The sequence below is a fragment of the Saccopteryx leptura genome, chromosome 3 (assembly GCF_036850995.1).
Source record: "Saccopteryx leptura isolate mSacLep1 chromosome 3, mSacLep1_pri_phased_curated, whole genome shotgun sequence".
Taxonomy (NCBI): domain Eukaryota; kingdom Metazoa; phylum Chordata; class Mammalia; order Chiroptera; family Emballonuridae; genus Saccopteryx; species Saccopteryx leptura.
Genome location: NC_089505.1, coordinates 80,099,652 through 80,118,549, shown reverse-complemented (window position 1 = coordinate 80,118,549; position 18,898 = coordinate 80,099,652). Strand labels below are relative to the sequence as shown.

General features: G+C 39.5%; 1 protein-coding gene across 1 annotated transcript in view; it reads left to right on the top strand.

Moving 5' to 3' along the window:
- The window catches only part of LOC136398236 (leukocyte immunoglobulin-like receptor subfamily A member 5), a 70,398-nt gene that overhangs the window by 44,775 nt on the left and 6,725 nt on the right, over positions 1–18,898 (top strand). Inside the window, exon 2 of the mRNA XM_066372599.1 lies at positions 18,438–18,489. Coding sequence (XP_066228696.1) covers positions 18,438–18,489 — 52 coding nt within the window. The remainder of the gene's footprint in view (positions 1–18,437; positions 18,490–18,898) is intronic.

Genomic DNA, 18,898 nt, shown 5'->3' with positions numbered 1-18,898 from the left:
TGAAGAAAGTGAACATGGTGATCAAGTGTATTTTGATAAGATGCATGAGGAAATGATTGTAGAATCTGAAGCGTCTTCTTCTGATGCCAAGCAGTCATTAACCCATCAGCAGTTTAGCCAACCTGAATTGAATGACTTAGTAAGAGATTTGGGCCTATCAAAGAAAGCAGCCGAGTTATTAGCTTCCAAACTTCAAGAAATGAATGTACTTCACTGGTCAGCTAAAGCATCCCATTTCAGGAAGTTTGAACAAATTTTTGTGGACTTTTTTTCTGAAGACAAACACTTTGTTTACTGTCATGATATAAGTAGTCTTCTCAGCCAGCTAGGTGTTACCACTTACAGTCCAACAGAATGGTGGCTATTTCTTGACAGCTCTAAACGGAATCTGAAATGTGTTCTCTTACACAACGGTAATGTTTATGTAGTGGTTCCAATTGGTTATTCAACTTATCTTCGAGAAGATTATAATGACATAAAAATTGTCCTCAACTTACTGAAGTATGAGGAGCATAACTGGATCATTTGTGTGGATCCTAAAATGGTCAATTTCCTGCTAGGACAACAGAGAAATTTCACGAAGTATCCTTGCTTTCTGTGTTTGTGACACAGCCGAGCTTGGGAGAAACACTGGACACAGAAGGAGTGGCCAAAACATGAAGCTCTGGAAGTAGGGATGCAAAATATTGTGGATGAACCTGTAGTTAGTCGAAGCAGGATCATTTTTGCCCACTTCACATCAAACTTGTCTTAATGAATCAGTTTGTTCAGGCTATGAATAGAGAAAGTGAATGCTTTCAACATATTATTTCTGCTTTTCCTGCCTTGTCTTTCAAGAAGATAAAAGCAGATGTATTCGATGGACCTCAAATTCGAACCCTCATATGTGATGAAGAATTTTCCAGGAAGATGAATAAGGAGGAGAAAGCAGCATGACAGGCTTTTGTGGCAGTTATAAAGAACTTCCTTGGCAATAAAAAAGCAGAAAACTATGAACTTCTGGTTGAAAGGATGCTATTGGCTTTCCGTGACATTGAATGTAACATAAGTGTTAAGATTCACTTCCTGAACAGTCACCTTGATAAGTTTCCTGAAAATCTTGGAGCTATTTGTGATGGCAGACTACTGCTGGAGCATCAAATGAGATTGTCCTCAACAAATACACAAACGCAAATTTTTACCTGAATAGAATTTAAATAAGTTTTGCGCAAATTTTATGATTAAAATGAGTGTTTTAATATGTTCTATTTTGAAATTGTAGACAAATTCTGGTGCAATCATATCTTTTAGTGTATTAGTGTATTTACTGCATTATATAAATTATTATATTTTCACAAAGGTGATGCCCAAGAAGACATTCTACTTCATTATGTTAAACTAAATGTTGAAAATTTTACAATAAGAAAAACCTAAAATCTTGAATTGCAAAAATACTGTAGTTTACAGAGAAAAACTAATGTCAGATTTAGGATTAGCACACTCGAATTAGGTAAGAACAAGTGCTTTTGTGGATGCAACAAAAATTTTGATTCCCAGTGTAATAAATTATTTATAAGAGTGATATGATTTGTGGAATTTCCCAGAATCTGAATATAAGTGAATGAAATATTATTCCACCACTAGAAAAATGAATGCCAGTCTTTTGAAATAACATAAATTTATCTTGAGGAAATTTTTTTAAGTGAGACAAATCACACCCAGAAAGATCAATACCGAATGATCTTCCCTCTATGTGGAATCTATAAAAGCCAAATTGTAGGAACAGACAGCGGAATGGTGGTTACTGCAGGTTGTGTGGGGGTAAAGGGAGATGTTGGTCAAAGACTGTCAGCTTTCAGGTACAAGATCAACAGTTCCTGCAGGTCTAATGTACAGCGTGGTGATTATACTGATCAGTAATGTATTGCACACTTGAAAGTTGTTAAGAGAGTGTATCTTAAATATTCTCAGCATAAAAAATAAGTGACAATTAATATGGGGGGATGCATTCGGGGCAAAACTAGAATCTATGTAAACACAATAAATTAAAATCATAAAAAAGTGACAATTATGTGACCTCTTGATGGACTTGTAAGCTAAAGCCGAGGTGGTATTATATTGCAATATATAAATGTATCAGGTCAACACATTGTATACCTTACACTTACACAGTGTTACATGTCAATTATATCTCAATAAAGCTCTAGTCCTGATGTAAGAAAACTTACCTCATGCAGCAAATGTGATGTAGTCTGATGACAGCAAATGTTGAAGAATGTGTGAATCAATCTACCTATGTATCCATTTATCTACAATTCTGTGTTGATGTATGTGTGTGTGAGTTTTTTCTCTCTCTTTTTCTCTCTGTCCTTCTTTGTCTGTCTGTCTATCTATTACCTATCTATCATCTATCTTCATCTGTCAATCATATCTTTGGTCTCCAGGTCTGAAACAATAAAATAAATTTCTGTTTTCTTAAGCTACCTGCTTAGTTGTAATTATTACAGCCATATCAAGTTCTCTGTCTCTCTATCTCTTTAGAAAAAGAAGAAACTAAATTTTGACTCACACATAAGAAGCAATTTCAGCTGAAACAAAATTTTGCAGGTGTCTTCACTTCTAGAAATGCAAAACTGACAGTCCAGTTAACTGCTTTCTTTTTTTAGGAGAGTAAAAAGTATTCAAGTGGTACTAGACCTAATAATTATTCGGTGTGCGACAAGTTTTGTATTTCTTCTAAAAATAGTTTCATATTATTATGTTTATATATTAGCTAGGCCAGGGAATTGTGAATATTATAATCTGAATGACACTCTTGACTTTCCAATGGCAACTTTCTATGTTAAAATCCTTATATTATATTTTAGTTTAGGACAAGTAAATGTGAGCATGTAAGACTGAGGTCTGTTCTTTTATGTGGTTTAAGTCAGACCCTCAGCACCTGCTGGGTTTTTTTGTTTGTTTGTTTTTTTGTTTTGTTTTTTTGTATTTTTCTGAAGCTGGAAACGGGGAGAGACAGTCAGACAGACTCCCACATGCGCCCGACCGGGATCCACCTGGCACGCCCACCAGGGGCAACGCTCTGCCCACCTGGAGGCGATGCTCTGCCCCTCCGGGGCGTCGCTCTGCCGCGACCAGAGCCACTCTAGCGCCTGGGGCAGAGGCCAAGGAGCCATCCCCAGCGCCCGGGCCATCTTTGCTCCAATGGAGCCTTGGCTGTGGGAGGGGAAGAGAGAGACAGAGAGGAAGGGGGGGGTGGAGAAGCAAATGGGCGCTTCTCCTATGTGCCCTGGCTGGGAATCGAACCTGGGTCCCCCGCATGCCAGGCTGACGCTCTACCGCTGAGCCAACCGGCCAGGGCGCACTTACTGTTTTTAAGGTGAGAAGACACTGGGCCTCTTCCTGTGAGATGAGCATCTTGTGACCAGTACATGTGATGTGCGTCCTCTGCTGACCACATCCTGTGAAATATTCAACTCTGCTCTGCTCCTGCCTTCCCTTTGAGAGAATCACTGTTTTCCCCAAATTTTTCAGTCTCAGTAAATACAGGTAAATGTTGGCATCTCATTGGAGCTGAGTTAGTGTTGCAGAATTTATGCACTCTACCTGCTTTGAAGGAAATGACCTGAAGTGTCACTCCCATAATCTTCAGGCAAATGAAAACAAAAACCACCATGAGATATCCCCTCACACCCCTGAGAATGGCTGTTCTCAAAGAGACAAGAGATAATAAGTGTTAAAGATGTAAAAAAAAGAGACTCTTTGCTCTGTTGATTGGTGAGAATGTAAATTGGTTCAGCCACTGTGAAAAAAGATTGTGGAGGTTACTGTAAAAATTAACAATTAAACTACCATTTAACCTCGCATTTCTCTATATGTGTATATATCTGAAGGAAATGAAATCACTGTGTTTTTTTCCCCCTTAGGCTAGAGAGATAGACTCCTGCATGCACCCCAATAAGGATCCACTCAGCAAGCCTCCTACGTGGTGATGCTCTGCCCATTTGGGCCTATCGCTCTGTTGCTCTGCAACTGAGCCATTTTAGCACCTGAGGCAAGACCATGGAGCCATACTCAGTGCCTGGGGACAACTTGCTCCAACCAAACCATGACTGCGGGTGGAGGAAGAGAGAGAGAGAGAGAAAGAGAGAGAGAGAGAGAGAGAGAGAGAGAGAGAGAGAGAGAAGGGAGAAGTGGAGAAGCAGATAGGCCCTTCTCCTGTGTGCCCTGACCAGGAATAAAACCCGGAACATCCACACTCCTGGTTGATGCTCTACCAATGAGCCAGCTGGCCAGGACTGAAATCATTGTTTCAAGGGGAAAAAAAGTGTCACTCTCCACGATGTAGGAGGTGCACCCACCTGGCTGTGGTGGAGATGAAGGTGGATGGGGAAGGATGAAGGATACTGACACCAAGAGAACACGGGGTGTGAAACACTTTGAATGTTTTATGATAGTAATAATGTACTATATTAAAATGCTTTTAAGTAAAGTTTGTAGAGTAGTATTGTAATTGTAGATATTTATATCTCAAAAAAAGGCTGTGAACACTTTACTCCGATGGCTGATCCAGCACCTACATCAATTTGGGGATGTCTCTCAAGTGACTCATAATCAAGGGATTTATATTGAGGCAACACGAAGTGCTGTTGACTTCTGCTTGGTGTCTTTTTTTTTCTCAATCAAGAAAATCTCTGTGGGTGGTTGGTACACAACACAAACAACCATTCAAATGCTACAGAGGTGTTTACCTAAAATCTATATACTCCTTTTTTTATTTTTTATTTTTATTTATTTATTTTTTGTATTTTCCTAAGTTGGAAATGGGGAGGCAGTCAGACAGACTCCCGCGAGCGCCCGACTGGGATCCACCTGGCATGCCCACCAGGGGGCGATGCTCTGCCTCTCTGGGCGTCACTCTGTTGCATCCAGAGCCATTCTAGCACCTGAGGCAGAGGCACAGAGCCATCCTCAGCGCCCGGGCAAACTTTGCTCCAATGGAGCCTTGGCTGCAGGAGGGGAAGAGAGAGACAGAGAGGAAGGAGAGGGGGAGGGGTGGAGAAGCAGATGGGCACTTCTCCTGTATGCCCTGGCAGGGAATCTAACCCGGGACTCCTGCACACCAGGTTGACGCTCTACCACTGAGTCAACTGGCCAGGGCCAAAAATCTATATACTCTTATTGATCAATGTCACCCCTCTAAATTTAATTTTCTAAATAAAAATTTTAAAAAATTTAAAAAGAAGAATCTTACTAATTATTTATTTAAATAAAAAGATTGTATTTGTTTCCCTTTAATATATCATGTTTTATGCATTGGTTTATTCGGTTATCTCCTTGAAGGAACTTAGAAGAGGAACTGAAGTGTGTGGAGCAGAGACAAAGACAGTTCAGTCATTTAAAGAAAAAATGAACATGGCTTTTGTTGTTACTCCTGAGCCTGGGGTTTTCTTAAGCATCTGTTGATGTTGACCATATGGTCTGCCTGGACTTGGCTTATTATTTTTTAAACTGTTAATTGGCCATGAGCTTTATATATTTTTAAACCTATTTATTGTCCTATTTTGGGATTTCTTCCACAATGTTGCTATGAGCATTCTTGTTGTTCGCTTACATACTCTCCTCCATATAGATAATATTGCATCTTGAGCTTTCCTTTAACAACTGAAGAAAAATAATCAAGAGTTCTGCTGTAATAACTTCCTCTGGGAGTTGGGCACTTTTTATGTTATATGAACAGCACCAACCAGCAAAGTGAATTTAAAACTGACACCAGAGAATCCACAAGGGAATCAGGACAGCTCTCTAGTTTCAGGAAGTCGTGCTGATACTCAGTTGGCCTGATCTTTACCAATAAAACATGCACATGTCTCTGTAAGACCATGGACATCCACCATCTCCCCTAACAACCGGTCACTTTGTATGTGAATCCTGAAAGGGTGACCAGCACTAGTGCATGGACAGCTTCACCCCATCTTATTGGAACCCAGATATTTACCTTATCCAGTATCCCTTGAATTTTATATAAAAATGAAGTATAAATATGAGTATATAACTTACATATATTGTATATGTTGTATGAGAGGTTTAGTGGCACAGTTAAGATTAGGGATTGTTCCTGTTCAAAGGCACACAGAGTGTAAATATAAAGTGTGGCACTACCGCATCCTGAATGGTTAAATGGTCAGATCTCCACATGTGGGATTTCACCTCTGCCTTCAGCCAGTCCATAAGCAAATATTTACTGATCAAATGCTAACAGTTGGGTACTTGTGCCAGACCAGAAGTTTATCATGATTGAGAAGAACCATTTCATGTGTTTTGACACTTCAGTTTAGCCTGACCAGGCTGTGGCGCAGTGGATAGAGCGTCGAACTGGGATGCAGAGGACCCAGGTTCGAGAACCCGAGGTTGCCAGCTTGAGCATGGGCTCATCTGGTTTGAGCAAGGCTCGCCAGCTCGGACCCAAGGGTGCTGGCTTGAGCAAGGGGTTACTCCATCTGCTGAAGGCCCACGGTCAAGGCACATATGAGAAAGCAATCAATGAACAACTAAGGTTTCTCAACAAAAAACTAATGATTGATGCTTCTCATCTCTCTCCGTTCCCGTTTGTCCCTATCTGACTCTCTCTCTGTCTCTGTAAAAAAAAAAAAAAAAAGAAAAGAAAAGAAAAAGAAAAGAGAGAGAGAGAGAGAGAGAGAGAGAGAGACTTTAGTTTAGCAAATACAATCATTCAAAGTCTAACGTTGCAATTAATTTACTTACCAATGAGGAAAAAGAGAAAATATGAGACCAAGTGGGAACCACCAGTAGACTGCTGTTGAGGGACTGGTTCTATGAGGCAGTGGGGATGTAAAAAATGAGAGAGAGAATGTCTTACAGATAAAAAGGACATTCTAGAGAAACCTGGAGATGTAAAGACTATGTGAAAGAGAGTAAAAGTGGACAAGGTGTTGGCTGGTCTGTCATTCAAGGATGTGAGATTATGTCTTTATTTTTTTATTGATACTTTTATTTTATTTAAATCTTCATAAAGCTCTTCAGTTATTAAAAGATAACAATAATGTGAATATCTAATACCATAAAATTTATTACCTGGTGATAATCTAACACTTTTAAAAGAATAGTTAAAATATTTATGACATTTTATATAATGTGGAACAAACATCCCATAACTTTTATTCATATTCCATTCATTGACTCATATTAGTATATGGTGAATTGCATTAATATAATATTTCATTACTAAAAATTTTTCTATTACTTTGTCAGTGTTTGAGTTTTTTTTTATTATTAATTTTAATGGGGCGACATAGATCAATCAGGGTACATAGGTTCAGAGAAAACATTTCCAGGTTATTTTGACATTTGATTATGTTGCATACCCATCACCCAAAGTCAAATGGTCTTCCATCACCTTCTATCTGGTTTTCTTTGTGCCCCTCCCCCTCACCTCCCCCTCCCATAACTACCACCCTCTTGTCCATGTCCCTGAGTTTCATTTTTATGTCCCACCTATGTATGGAATATATTTCTTAGTTTTTTCTGATTTACTTATTTCACTCTGTATAATGATATCAAGGTCCATCCATGTTGTTGTAAATGATCCGATGTCATCATTTCTTATGGCTGAGTAGTATTCCGTAGTATATATGTACCACATCTTCTTTATCCAATCATCTATTGAAGGGCTTTTTGGTTGTTTCCATGTCTTGGCCACTGTGGACATGGGGCTGCATGTTTCTTTATGTACCAGTGTTTTTGAGTCTTGGGGGTATATACCCAGTAGAAGGATTGCTGGGTCATATGGTAGTTATATTTTTAATTTTTTTGAGAAACTACTATATTTTCTTCCATAGTGGTTGTATTACTTTACATACCCACCAACAGTGGATGAGGGTTCCTTTTTCTCTGCAGCCTCTCCAACACTTGCTATTACCTGTCTTGTTGATGATAGCTAATCTAACAGGCGTGAGGTGGTATCTCACTGTAGTTTTGATTTGCATTTCTCTAATAGCTAATGAAGATGAGCATCTTTTCATATATCTGTTGACCATTTGTATTTCTTCATGGGAGAAGTGTCTGTGCATGTCTTCTTCCCATTTTTTATTGGATTGTTTGTTGTTGAGTTTTATGAGTTCTTTGTATATTTTGGATAGTAGGCCCTTAGCTGTGCTGTTGTTTGAAAATATCATCTTCAATTTAATTGGCTGTGTGTTTGTTTTGTTGTAAGTTTCTTTTGTTGTGCAAAAGCTTCTTAGTCTGATGTGGCCTCATTCATTTATCTTTTTTTTTTTTTGTATTTTTCTGAAGCTGGAAACAGGGAGAGACAGTCAGACAGACTCCCGCATGCACCTGACCGGGATCCACCTGGCACGCCCACCAGGGGGTGAAGCTCTGCCCACCAGGGGGCGATGCTCTGCCCCTCTGGGGTGTCACTCTGTTGCGACCAGAGCCACTCTAGCGCCTGGGGCAGAGGCCAAGGAGCCATCCCCAGTGCCCGGGCCATCTTTGCTCCAATGGAGCCTCACTGTGGGAGGGGAAGAGAGAGACAGAGAGGAAGGAGAGGGGGAGGGGTGGAGAAGCAGATGGACGCTTCTCCTGTGTGTCCTGGCCAAGAATCAAACCCAGGACTTCTGCACACCAGGCCGATGCTCTACCACTGAGCCAACCGGCCAGGGCCTCATTCATTTATCTTTGCTTTCATTTCCCTTGCCTTTGGGGTCAAATTCATATTTGCAAAAAGTGCTCTTTATAACCAAGGTCCCTGAGTTTAGTACCTATGTTATCTTCTATGTAATTTATTGTTTCAGATCTTATATTCAGGCCTTTGATCCATTTTGTATTAATTTTAGTACAATGGGACAAAGTGTAGTCAAGTTTCATTCTTTTACATGAGGTTTTCCAGTTTTCCCAGTACCATTTGTTGAAGAGACTTTCTTTTCCCCATTGTGTGTTGTTGGCCCCTTTATCAAAAATTATTTGACCATATATATATGGTTTTATTTCTGGGATTTTTATTCTGTTCCATTGGTCTGAGTGTCTATTTTTCTGCCAATACCATGCTATTTTGATTATTGTGGCTCTAAAATATAATTTGAAGTCAGGTATTGTAATGCCCGCAACTTCATTTTTTTTCTTAGAATTGCTTTGGCTATTTGTTTTTTTTTATAGTTCCATATAAACCTGATGATTTTTTGTTTCATTTCTTTAAAAAAGACATTGGAATTTTGATGGGAATTGCATTAAATTTGCATATTGCTTTGGGTAATATTGTCATTTTGACTATATTTATTGTTTCTATCCAAGAACAAGAAATATTTTTCTATTTTAGTGTATCTTTTTCGATTTCCCTTAACAATGCTTTGTAGTTTTCATTATATAGGCCCTTTACATTCTTTGTTTTGTTTATTTTTAGCTATTTTATTTTATTTTTTGTTGCAACCATGAAGGGGATTATTTTTCTGAGTTCATTTTCTGATGTTTCATTGTTGGCATATAGAAAGGCAATGGACTTTTGTATATTAGTTTTGTATCCTGCCACCTTACTGTATTGGTTTATTGTTTCTAGTAATCTTTTTGTGGAGTTTTTGGGGTTTTCGATGTATAGGATCATATCATCTGCAAAAAGTGAAACCTATACTTCTTCTTTCCCAATTTGAATGCCTTTTATTTCTTTCTCTTGTCTGATTGCTCTGGCTAGAACTTCTTATTTAACTTCTTATGTTGAATAAGAGTGGAGAGAGTGGGTCGCCTTGTCTTGTTCCTTATTTTAGGGGAAAAGTCCTCAGTTTTATGCCATTTAATATGATGTTAGCTGATGATTTATCATAAATGGCCTTTATTTTGTTGAGATATTTTTCTTCTATACCTATTTTATTGAGTGTTTTAAACATAAAATGGTGTTGTACTTTATCAAATGCCTTTTCTGCATCTAAAGATAGGATTATATGTTTTTTGTTCTTTGTTGATATGGTGTATTACATTAACCGTTTTACATATGTTGAAACATCTTTGTGATTCTTGAATGAATCTCACTTGATCATGCTGAATTATTTTTTTAATGTATTGTTGTATTTGATTTGCTAGTATTTTGTTTAGTATTTTAGCATCTGTATTTATTAGAGATATTGGTCTGTAGTTTTCTTTTTTTGTGTTGTCCTTCCAGGTTTCAGTATGTAGGTTATGTTGGCCTCATAAAATATATTTGGAAGTATTGCTTCTTCTTCAATTTTTTTGAAGACTTTGAGTAGAATAGGAACCAAGTCTTCCTTGAATGTTTGATAGAATTCACGAGTATAGCCATCTGGTCCTCGATTTTTATCTTGGGGGAAGTTTTTGATAGTTGTTTCTATTTCTTCCCTGCTTATGGGTCTGGTTAAGCTTTCTACTTCTTCATGACTCAGTTTAGGAATATTGTACTATTCTAGGAATTTATCCATTTCTTCTAGATTGTTAAATTTGGTGGCATATAGTTTTTCATAGTATTCTACAATAATTCTTTGTATATCTATGACATCTGTGGTGATTTCTCCGCTTTCATTTTGGATTTTGTTTATATGAGTATTTTCTTATTTTCCTTAGTGAGTCTTGCCAAGGGTTAGTCAATTTTGTTGATCTTTTAGAAGAACCAGCTCCTTGTTTTATTAATTTTTTTCTATAGTTTTTCTGTTCTTTATTTCATTTATTTCTGCTCTGATTTTTATTATTTTCTTTCTTCTGCTGGTTTTGGGTTGTCTTTGTTCTTCTTTTTCTAGTTCCTTAAGATGTGAAGTTAAGTGGTTTGCTTGGGCTTTCTCTTGTTTGTTTATATAGGTCTGTAGGAATATGAACTTCCCTCTTATTGCTGCTTTTGCTGCATCCCAGAGATTTTGATATGTTGTATTGTTATCTTCATTTGTCTGTATGTATCTTTTGATCTTTGCTTTTATTTCTTCATTGACCCACTCATTTGTTAAAAATATGTTGTTTAGTTTCCACATTTTTGTGGGTTTTTAACCTCTTTTTTGCAGTTGAATTCTAATTTCAAGGCTTTATGATCAGATAATATGCTTGGTATAAATTCAATCATTCTGAATTTGTTGATGTTATTTTTGTGGCCCAACATATGGTCAATTCTTGAGAATGTTTCATGTATACTAGAGAAAAATATATACTCTGGCACTTTGGGATGAAATGTCCTGTAGATGTCTATCATATCCCATTGTTCTAGTGTTTTGTTTAAGGTCAATATTTCTTTATTGGTTTTCTGTTTGGATGAATGATCTAGAGCCATCAGTGGTGTATTGAAGTCTCCAAGTATGATTGTATTTTTGTTGGTTTCTATTTTTAGGTCAGTCAGTAGCTGTCTTATATGTTTTGGTGCCCCTTGGTTTGGTGCATAGATATTAAGAGGTGTTATGTCTTCTTGGTTTAATGTCCCCTTTATCATTATGAAATGATGTTTTTGTCTCTGATTACCTTTGCTGTCTTGTAGTCAGCATAGTTAGATGTGAGTATTGCTACACCTGCTTTTTTTCTTGGATGTTATTTGCTTGGAGTATTGTTTTCCAACCTTTCACTTTGAATTTGTTTTTATTCTTGTAGCTTAGATGTGTTTTTTTTTTTTTTTTTGGATTTTTCTGAAGCTGGAAACAGGGAGAGACAGTCAGACAGACTCCCGCATGTGCCCGACCAGGATCTACCCGGCACGCCCACAAGGGGCGACGCTCTGCCCACCAGGGGGCGATGCTCTGCCCCTCTGGGGCATTGCTCTGCCGCGACCAGAGCCACTCTAGCGCCTGGGGCAGAGGCCAAGGAGTCATCCCCAGCGCCCGGGCCATCTTTGCTCCAATGGAGCCTTGGCTGCGGGAGGGGAAGAGAGAGACAGAGAGGAAGGGGTGGGGGTGGAGAAGCAAATGGGCGCTTCTCCTATGTGCCCTGGCCGGGAATCAAACCTGGGTCCCCCGCACGCCAGGCCGACACTCTACCGCTGAGCCAACTGGACAGGGCCTAGATGTGTTTCTTGTAGGCAGCATACAGTTGGATTTTCTTTTTTAATCCATTCTGCTACTCTGTGTCTTTTTATTGGTGAGTTCAATCCATTTACTTTTAATGTAATTATTGACTCTTGAGGGTTTCCTATTGCCATTTTATATATATTACTTTCTGTTAGTTTTGTATTTTGTTTGATTCTTCTCTTTTATTTTTCTATCATTTGTTTTTGTTTGGTTGTATTCCATACTTCTTTTCTCTGTTGCTTCTTTTTTCAAGCCATGTGCTTCTGTGGTGTTTTTTTCAGGTGGTTACCATTAAGTAATGAAAAGGATACATATCATGTTCATTATAGTACTTTATCTCATGAGTGCTTCTGCACTCTATCCTCTTTTGCTACTGTTAATCTTTGTCCTCTTCCCTTTTTTGTTTTTATTGTCACAGATTAATCTTGTTTTTATTGTGATCTTGATGGAGCTTTTACTTGTAGTTTTGTTTTGTTCTTTGTATCTGGTCAAAAGATCCCCTTTAGTATTTCCTGAAGTGGGGTTTTTTGGTGATACATTTCCTCATCTTTTCTGTATCTATGAATGTTTTTATTTCTTCTTCATATTTGAAGGATAGCTTTGATGGGTATAGTATTCTTGTATGGAAGTTCCTCTTTCAGAACTTTAAATATTGGGGTCCACTTTCTTCTAGCTTGTAGAGTTTCTGCTGAGAAATCTGATGATAATATTTTTTTTAATTTTATTTTTTTAATGGGGAGACATCAAAAAATCAGGTTACATATATTCAAAGATCAACAAGTCCAGGTTATCTTGTCTTTCAATTATGTTGCATACCCATCACCCAAAGTCAGATTGTCCTTTGTCACCTTCTATCTTGTTTTCTTTGTGCCCCTCCCCCTCCCCTTTTCCCTACCCCTTTCCCCCCTCCCCCCGTAACCACCACACTCTTATCAATGTCTCTTAGTTTTATGTCCCACCTACGTATGGAATAATGCAGTTCCTGGTTTTTTCTGATTTACTTATTTCACTTCATATAATGTTATCAAGATCCCACCATTTTGCTGTAAATGTTCCAATGTCATCATTTCTTATGGCTGAGTAGTATTCCATAGTGTATATGTAACACATCTTCTTTATCCAGTTGTCTATTGATGGGCTTTTTGGTTGTTTCCATGTCCTGGCCACTGTGAACAATGCTGCAATGAACATGGGGCTGCATGTGTCTTTACGTATCAATGTTTCTGAGTTTTGGGGGTATATACCCAGTAGAGGGATTGCTGGGTCATAAGGTAGTTCTCTTTTCAGTTTTTTGAAGAACCACCATACTTTCTTCCATAATGGTTGTATTACTTTACATTCCCACCAACAGTGTATGAGGGTTCCTTTTTCTCCACAGCCTCTCCAACATTTGCTATTACCTGTCTTGTTAATAATAGCTAATCTAACAGGTGTGAGGTGGTATCTCATTGCAGTTTTGATTTGCATTTCTCTAATAACTAAAGAAGATGAGCATCTTTTCATATATCTGTTGGCCATTTGTACTTCCTCCTGGGAGAAGTGTCTGTTCATGTCCTCTTCCCATTTTTTTATTGGATTGTTTGTTTGTTTGTTGTTGAGTTTTATGAGTTCTTTGTATATTTTGGATATTAGGCCCTTATCTGATGATAATCTAATTGGCCTTTCTTTACATGTTGTATTCTTCTTTTCCCTAGCTGCCTTGAGATTTTTTTTTTTGTCATTGGCTTGTGCCAATTTCATTATGATGTGCCTTGGAGTAGGGTTGTTAGGGTTAAGATAACTTGATATTCTGTTTGCTTCTTGAATTCAAGGCTTTAGTTCTTTCCACAGGCTTGAGAAGTTCTCATCTATTATTTGTTTGAATATGTTCTCTATTCCATTTCTCTCTCTTCTCCTTCTGATATACCCATTATTCTTATGTTAGTCTTTCTGATGAAGTCAGACAATTCCTGTAGGGTTTTCTCATTTTTTAAAATTCATGAGTCTCTCTCCTTTTCTCTCTGTAGTGTCTCTAGTTGCTTGTCTTCTATGTCACTAATTATCTCCTCTATCTGGCCTTTTCTATTAGCTAAGCTTATTACCTTGGTTTTCAGTTTATGAATTGAGTTTTTCATCTCCAATTCATTTTCATAGTTTTAATTTCCTTGGTGATGTATTCTTTTTGTTCATTGAATTGTTTCTTGATCTTCCTAAATTGCCTTTCTGTGCTTTCTTGTATATCCCTGAGTAGTTTCAGTACTTCAATTTTAAATTCTCTTTCATTTAACTCCAAGGTTTCCAAGCTATTGAAGTTTTTTCTATAGATTTTTCCTCATCTATCTGAGCTACATCTCTGTCTTTTTTATCCATGATATTCAATTTATTTTTTCTTAATGGCATTTGAAAGTGGTATTGTTAACAACACTAATAAAAGTTTATATAAAAATTTTTTTTTGAGAAAATACAGTGAATAACTGAAAATTCTATTGTTCTAAGTAGAGCAAAAACTACATAGAATAGAGGGCCTGAGTTGGGTGGAAGTGACAAAGAGGCAAAAGAATGAGGTAAGAACCTACAAAATGCTGCAAAGAAAAAATTTGGATTAAGAATAAAATAATTTGTTTGTAAACAATGGTTGAATGAGAGAAATAGTGAAAGGGAAAAGAAGAAAAGAAAATGAGGAAAAAAAACAGTAAAAAATGAAAATTCTATTATATGAAGTGGAACAAAAACTACATAGAATGGAAGGCCGGAGTTGGCGGAAGTGCTAATGAGGTGAAAAGCGAAATAAAAATCACACAAAATGCCACAAAGAAAAAATTTGAATTCATAACAAAGTAATTTCAAGTAATCAAATGAGAGAAAAAGCGAAAGAGAAAAGAAGAAACAGAGAGAGAGAAAAAAGAGAAAAGAAAAAAAGAAGAGGAATGGAAAATGTAACACCTATGGGTAATGAAGTTCAAAATAAAAAGAGAATAATAAAATGGGAAGAGGATAAAATGTCTAAGGTGGAAGAAAAAAAAAGATAAAAAATTAAAGAAAAAAATGGAAGAAGGTATGAAGACTGTGGATTTTTCTGGTTTTCAGAGGTTATCTTCTTTCTTTTACTTTCTTCTCTCTTTTTTTGGTCAGTGGCGCTGTATCCCAGGTTCTGCCCCTGTGCCACTCAGGCAGAGATTTGCAGTTGATGTGTCGCTATGGTGATTGCATAAACTAGGCCTCTAGGCCTCCATCCCGTTGGTAGATGGGGCTTGTTAGCGCTAGTTCCGACAATGGGAGAGCTCGTTTTCCTGAGCCTCTCCTCAAATCTCTCCTTCCTGAACCAGGAGCCTTGGGACTCTGCTGTGAAGTTGCACCAGCCACTGCCTGGAGAGCAAGAGGCTCTAAGAGCTGCCAAATCTCCCCTCTATCCCTGCTTAAAGCTGGGTTCTGGATAAGGCTTTGTCACCAGTTTAATCAGGCAGAGCTGGGAGCTGATTGCCTTTCTAGTGTCTTTCTATGAGCCTCCAGGCATGTCTAGTATGCCTCAGTGCTCCACGGGTCTACTCTCCCCAGGCTTTTTGCACTTTATAACCTGTATCGCCTAGCAGGAAGATGCCCCAGTCACTGCCTGCAGAGCAAGAAGCCCTAAAAGCTGAAAAGTCCCTCCACCAGGTCTTCTCAAAGCACAGCCCTGGGTATGATAGCTTTACCAACCAGAGCTACCAGCTTAGGCAGGCAGGGGAGTGAGTTGACTTCTGGTCAGGTTTCTTCCTAAGGTTCCCCAGGTATGTCCATTTAAATTTGCCTCATTGCTCTGTGGGTCTCTGTGGGTGTGCTCTCCACAGGCTTCTCCCTTGTTGGGAAGCCTACAGCCCAGCCCGCCTGACTTCCGCAGTGTTCTCTGAGGTCTGTTCCATGGGATTGTGCTTTTTTGCTTAAGTTGCAGGCCAGGAAAAGAAGGCTTTGTCAGCCAGAGCCACCAGCGTAAGCCGGCTGGGCAGTGAACAGACTGCAGGTTAGGCTCCTTTCAGTGATCCACAGGTCTGCTCTCCAGCAGCTGCTTACAGGCTGTCTGCGTGTCCCTCTCCCCACCACTTCCAAAGTTCTCCTCCATGGGAGTTTGCTTTTTTAGTTTGTATTGCTGGCAGATGTCCCACCCAGACAGGTCCAGGCATAGGGAAGCCAGCTCTGGGCATTTATTGCACTATTGTTTGGGAAGCCAGGATTATACAGAAACTCTGGCCACAGCCCATGCAGGGGGCCTCTGCTGACAGTCTCTGACCCAGCCCCTCCATCCATCCAGGATGCAGGAGCCCACCCCTGAAGCACCAGGTGGATCCACTCGCATATTGCCCGTGCTCAAGGACTGGGAGACCAGGAGTAAACAAAGCCCAAACCGCTCTGGTATGAGTCTCCGCAAACAACCCCCTCCCCCACCTCTGCCGGGGTTTGCTGCTGGCATTAGCTTCACATTGGCAAATTGAAGCAGAGCCGTGGGCACACTCTCTCCTTGGCTTGAACATCTCTGCCCTAGCCAGCTTCTTCTCTCTTCCCTCACCCACCCTTCTTCTCAGTTCCAAGTGAAAGCAGCTCTTCCTCAGATCAGTGAGGAAAGTGGAATACTCTGTTCTCCATCTTATTTCCTTCAGAATGGAGTATATATTCAGCCACCTTTTCACCCAATTGTACCTTTGTTTGATGTATGTGTATTTCAGAAGCTCCTGGGATTGTTTTTCTGTCTCTAGTTGTTGAACTTGTTGAAATTTCAGAAAGAGGTATCGGGAGCACCCCTCACAGCACCATTTCTCTGACGTCCAGGATTATATCTTAAAGACTAAAGAAATACATAAAAATGGACTGCTATTGTCAGACCGTTCATGAAGATCATATGTGACATGCATAACAAATGGATTAGGGAAATGCAATATTTATATAGACACAATAAAATAGCAACAGTAATTAAACCTCAATATTGTGTTCAGACAATGTATGTGAATGGTTTACATGGATTGGATTGAGCATGCTGTCCTCACATATTCTGTGGCAGTCCCAAACACATTTAAAAAAAGACAAATGAGAAGAAAAACAACTTGGTGATACTTCAAGTCTTGTGGTTTTAGCTCAGGGCATGGGAATGGATTGGCTGGGTATAAATGGATCTTAAAAAGCAGATATGGGGAAGCAAGGAAGTAATCCATTGTTCAGTGTGTGTGTGTGTGTGTGTGTGTGTGTGTGTGTGTGTGTGTTCACAAGGTAACTGCACCTGCCTGCTTGAAAAAATGCAGAAGTGGGAGCTGAGCTTGGAGGGGGTCCCATCTGGATGATTCAGAACAAAGAGTCTGGATTTACTCCAAGAACAGTGAAGCCCATGAGGAATTTGAAACAGAAATAAACAGATTCTGACAGAGATTTGGAGAGACTGATGTGAAGAGTGAACTGGAGAAGGGAGTGGGGGCTTGGAGCTCAGAACCCAAGAACGTTATGGAAATGACCTGGGTGGGTGTGTATGGTGACCTTTCCTCCCTGCCTTGACTGGAGACAGAAAGGTGCCCTCAGAGGCAGTGAGATAAGGGATGGGAGAGAGAGGCTTGGGGAAGAGGAGGGTCTGGTCATACCCTCTGCTGCCACAGGAGAGCCCATCTCTCCCTCCTGGCCCTGGGACACAGGTTCTGCCTCTCACTGTGTCCACCTGACTTCCTGTTCCTGTTTCTGTGAGCAGCAGGATATCCATCTCTGTGTCCCTCTCCTCGGGGTAAATCATTTGACTTATTTCTGCTTCTACAGAGCAGCTTTATGCTGGGTGTCATGGTCCTTTTCAAACTGTGCAGTCTTGAGGATTTAGCTAAGAGGCACATCCATGAGAGTTCTGTTAGAAGACCAGAAACACACACACACATACACACACACACAATTATATATTGATGTGGCACTACCACCTGAATGGTTGAAAACACTTCTGCAGGTATTTCATCTCTTGATCTCATTTTCCTCAATTGTAGCAGCAGCCTGATACCATCCTAGCCCCTACAAATGAAGTAACAATTCACCCCACCTGAGATACAGGGGAGAGGAGACCAGCCATTCAAAAGCCAGGTGGGTGTTTTGGAGATCTGAGAAATTGAAAAGCAGAGACACCACATCTAGTAGAGCAAGAGAAAGAATTGAGACTCAAACCACTCACGATGTAGTCACTGTGTAGTGCAGTGGGAGGTCATGATGTTTCCATCACGTGGTGCTGACCAGACGGGTGAGTCTGTGGAACAAGGTGAATGTTCACATCTACCTCACACCTCGTACGGTAATGGAGGTCAGATGGGCTACAGATGAAAACGTGAAAAGCAAATCAATTTCTTTTCCTTTTGCAAATAAAAACATAGGAAAATACATTGCTAGCTTGTGCAACACAAAGTTCTCTTCAACTGGACACAAAACCATGAACTTAGAGGGAAGACAGGTACAGCAGAATCTGGTAACGTTATGAACTTCTGTTCCTCGCAGACACCAGCAGGGAGCGAAGAGGAAACCGCACAATGGGACTCAGCGGGAGAAGGTATGTGTGATGCCAAATCAGACAATAGGCTGGTACTGAGATCATTTAAGGAATATGTAGACATCTATAATGTGACAGCAGATGCCAGAAAAGGAAGAAAGAACTTTAATAAGTGAATTACATTGACATGCAAATGCACAGTAATATTTTAATTGGCAATGAGAAATTAAATGCTTGAAGAAATGTACATTAAACCACAGGATGGTGCCAATACACATGACAAATGGTTAAATAAAGAGGGCAGAAAATGCTAAGGGTTGGCATGGATGTGACCCTGCCAGGACCCTTAGACACAGGGAAAGAATTAGAAATGTGATGTCCACTCTGGGAGAGTTGCTGAGCAGAATCTTTCACAAGTGAACATCCTCAGGGACAATGGTCGGCGTCCCGTTGTGCTGTATAGAGCCAG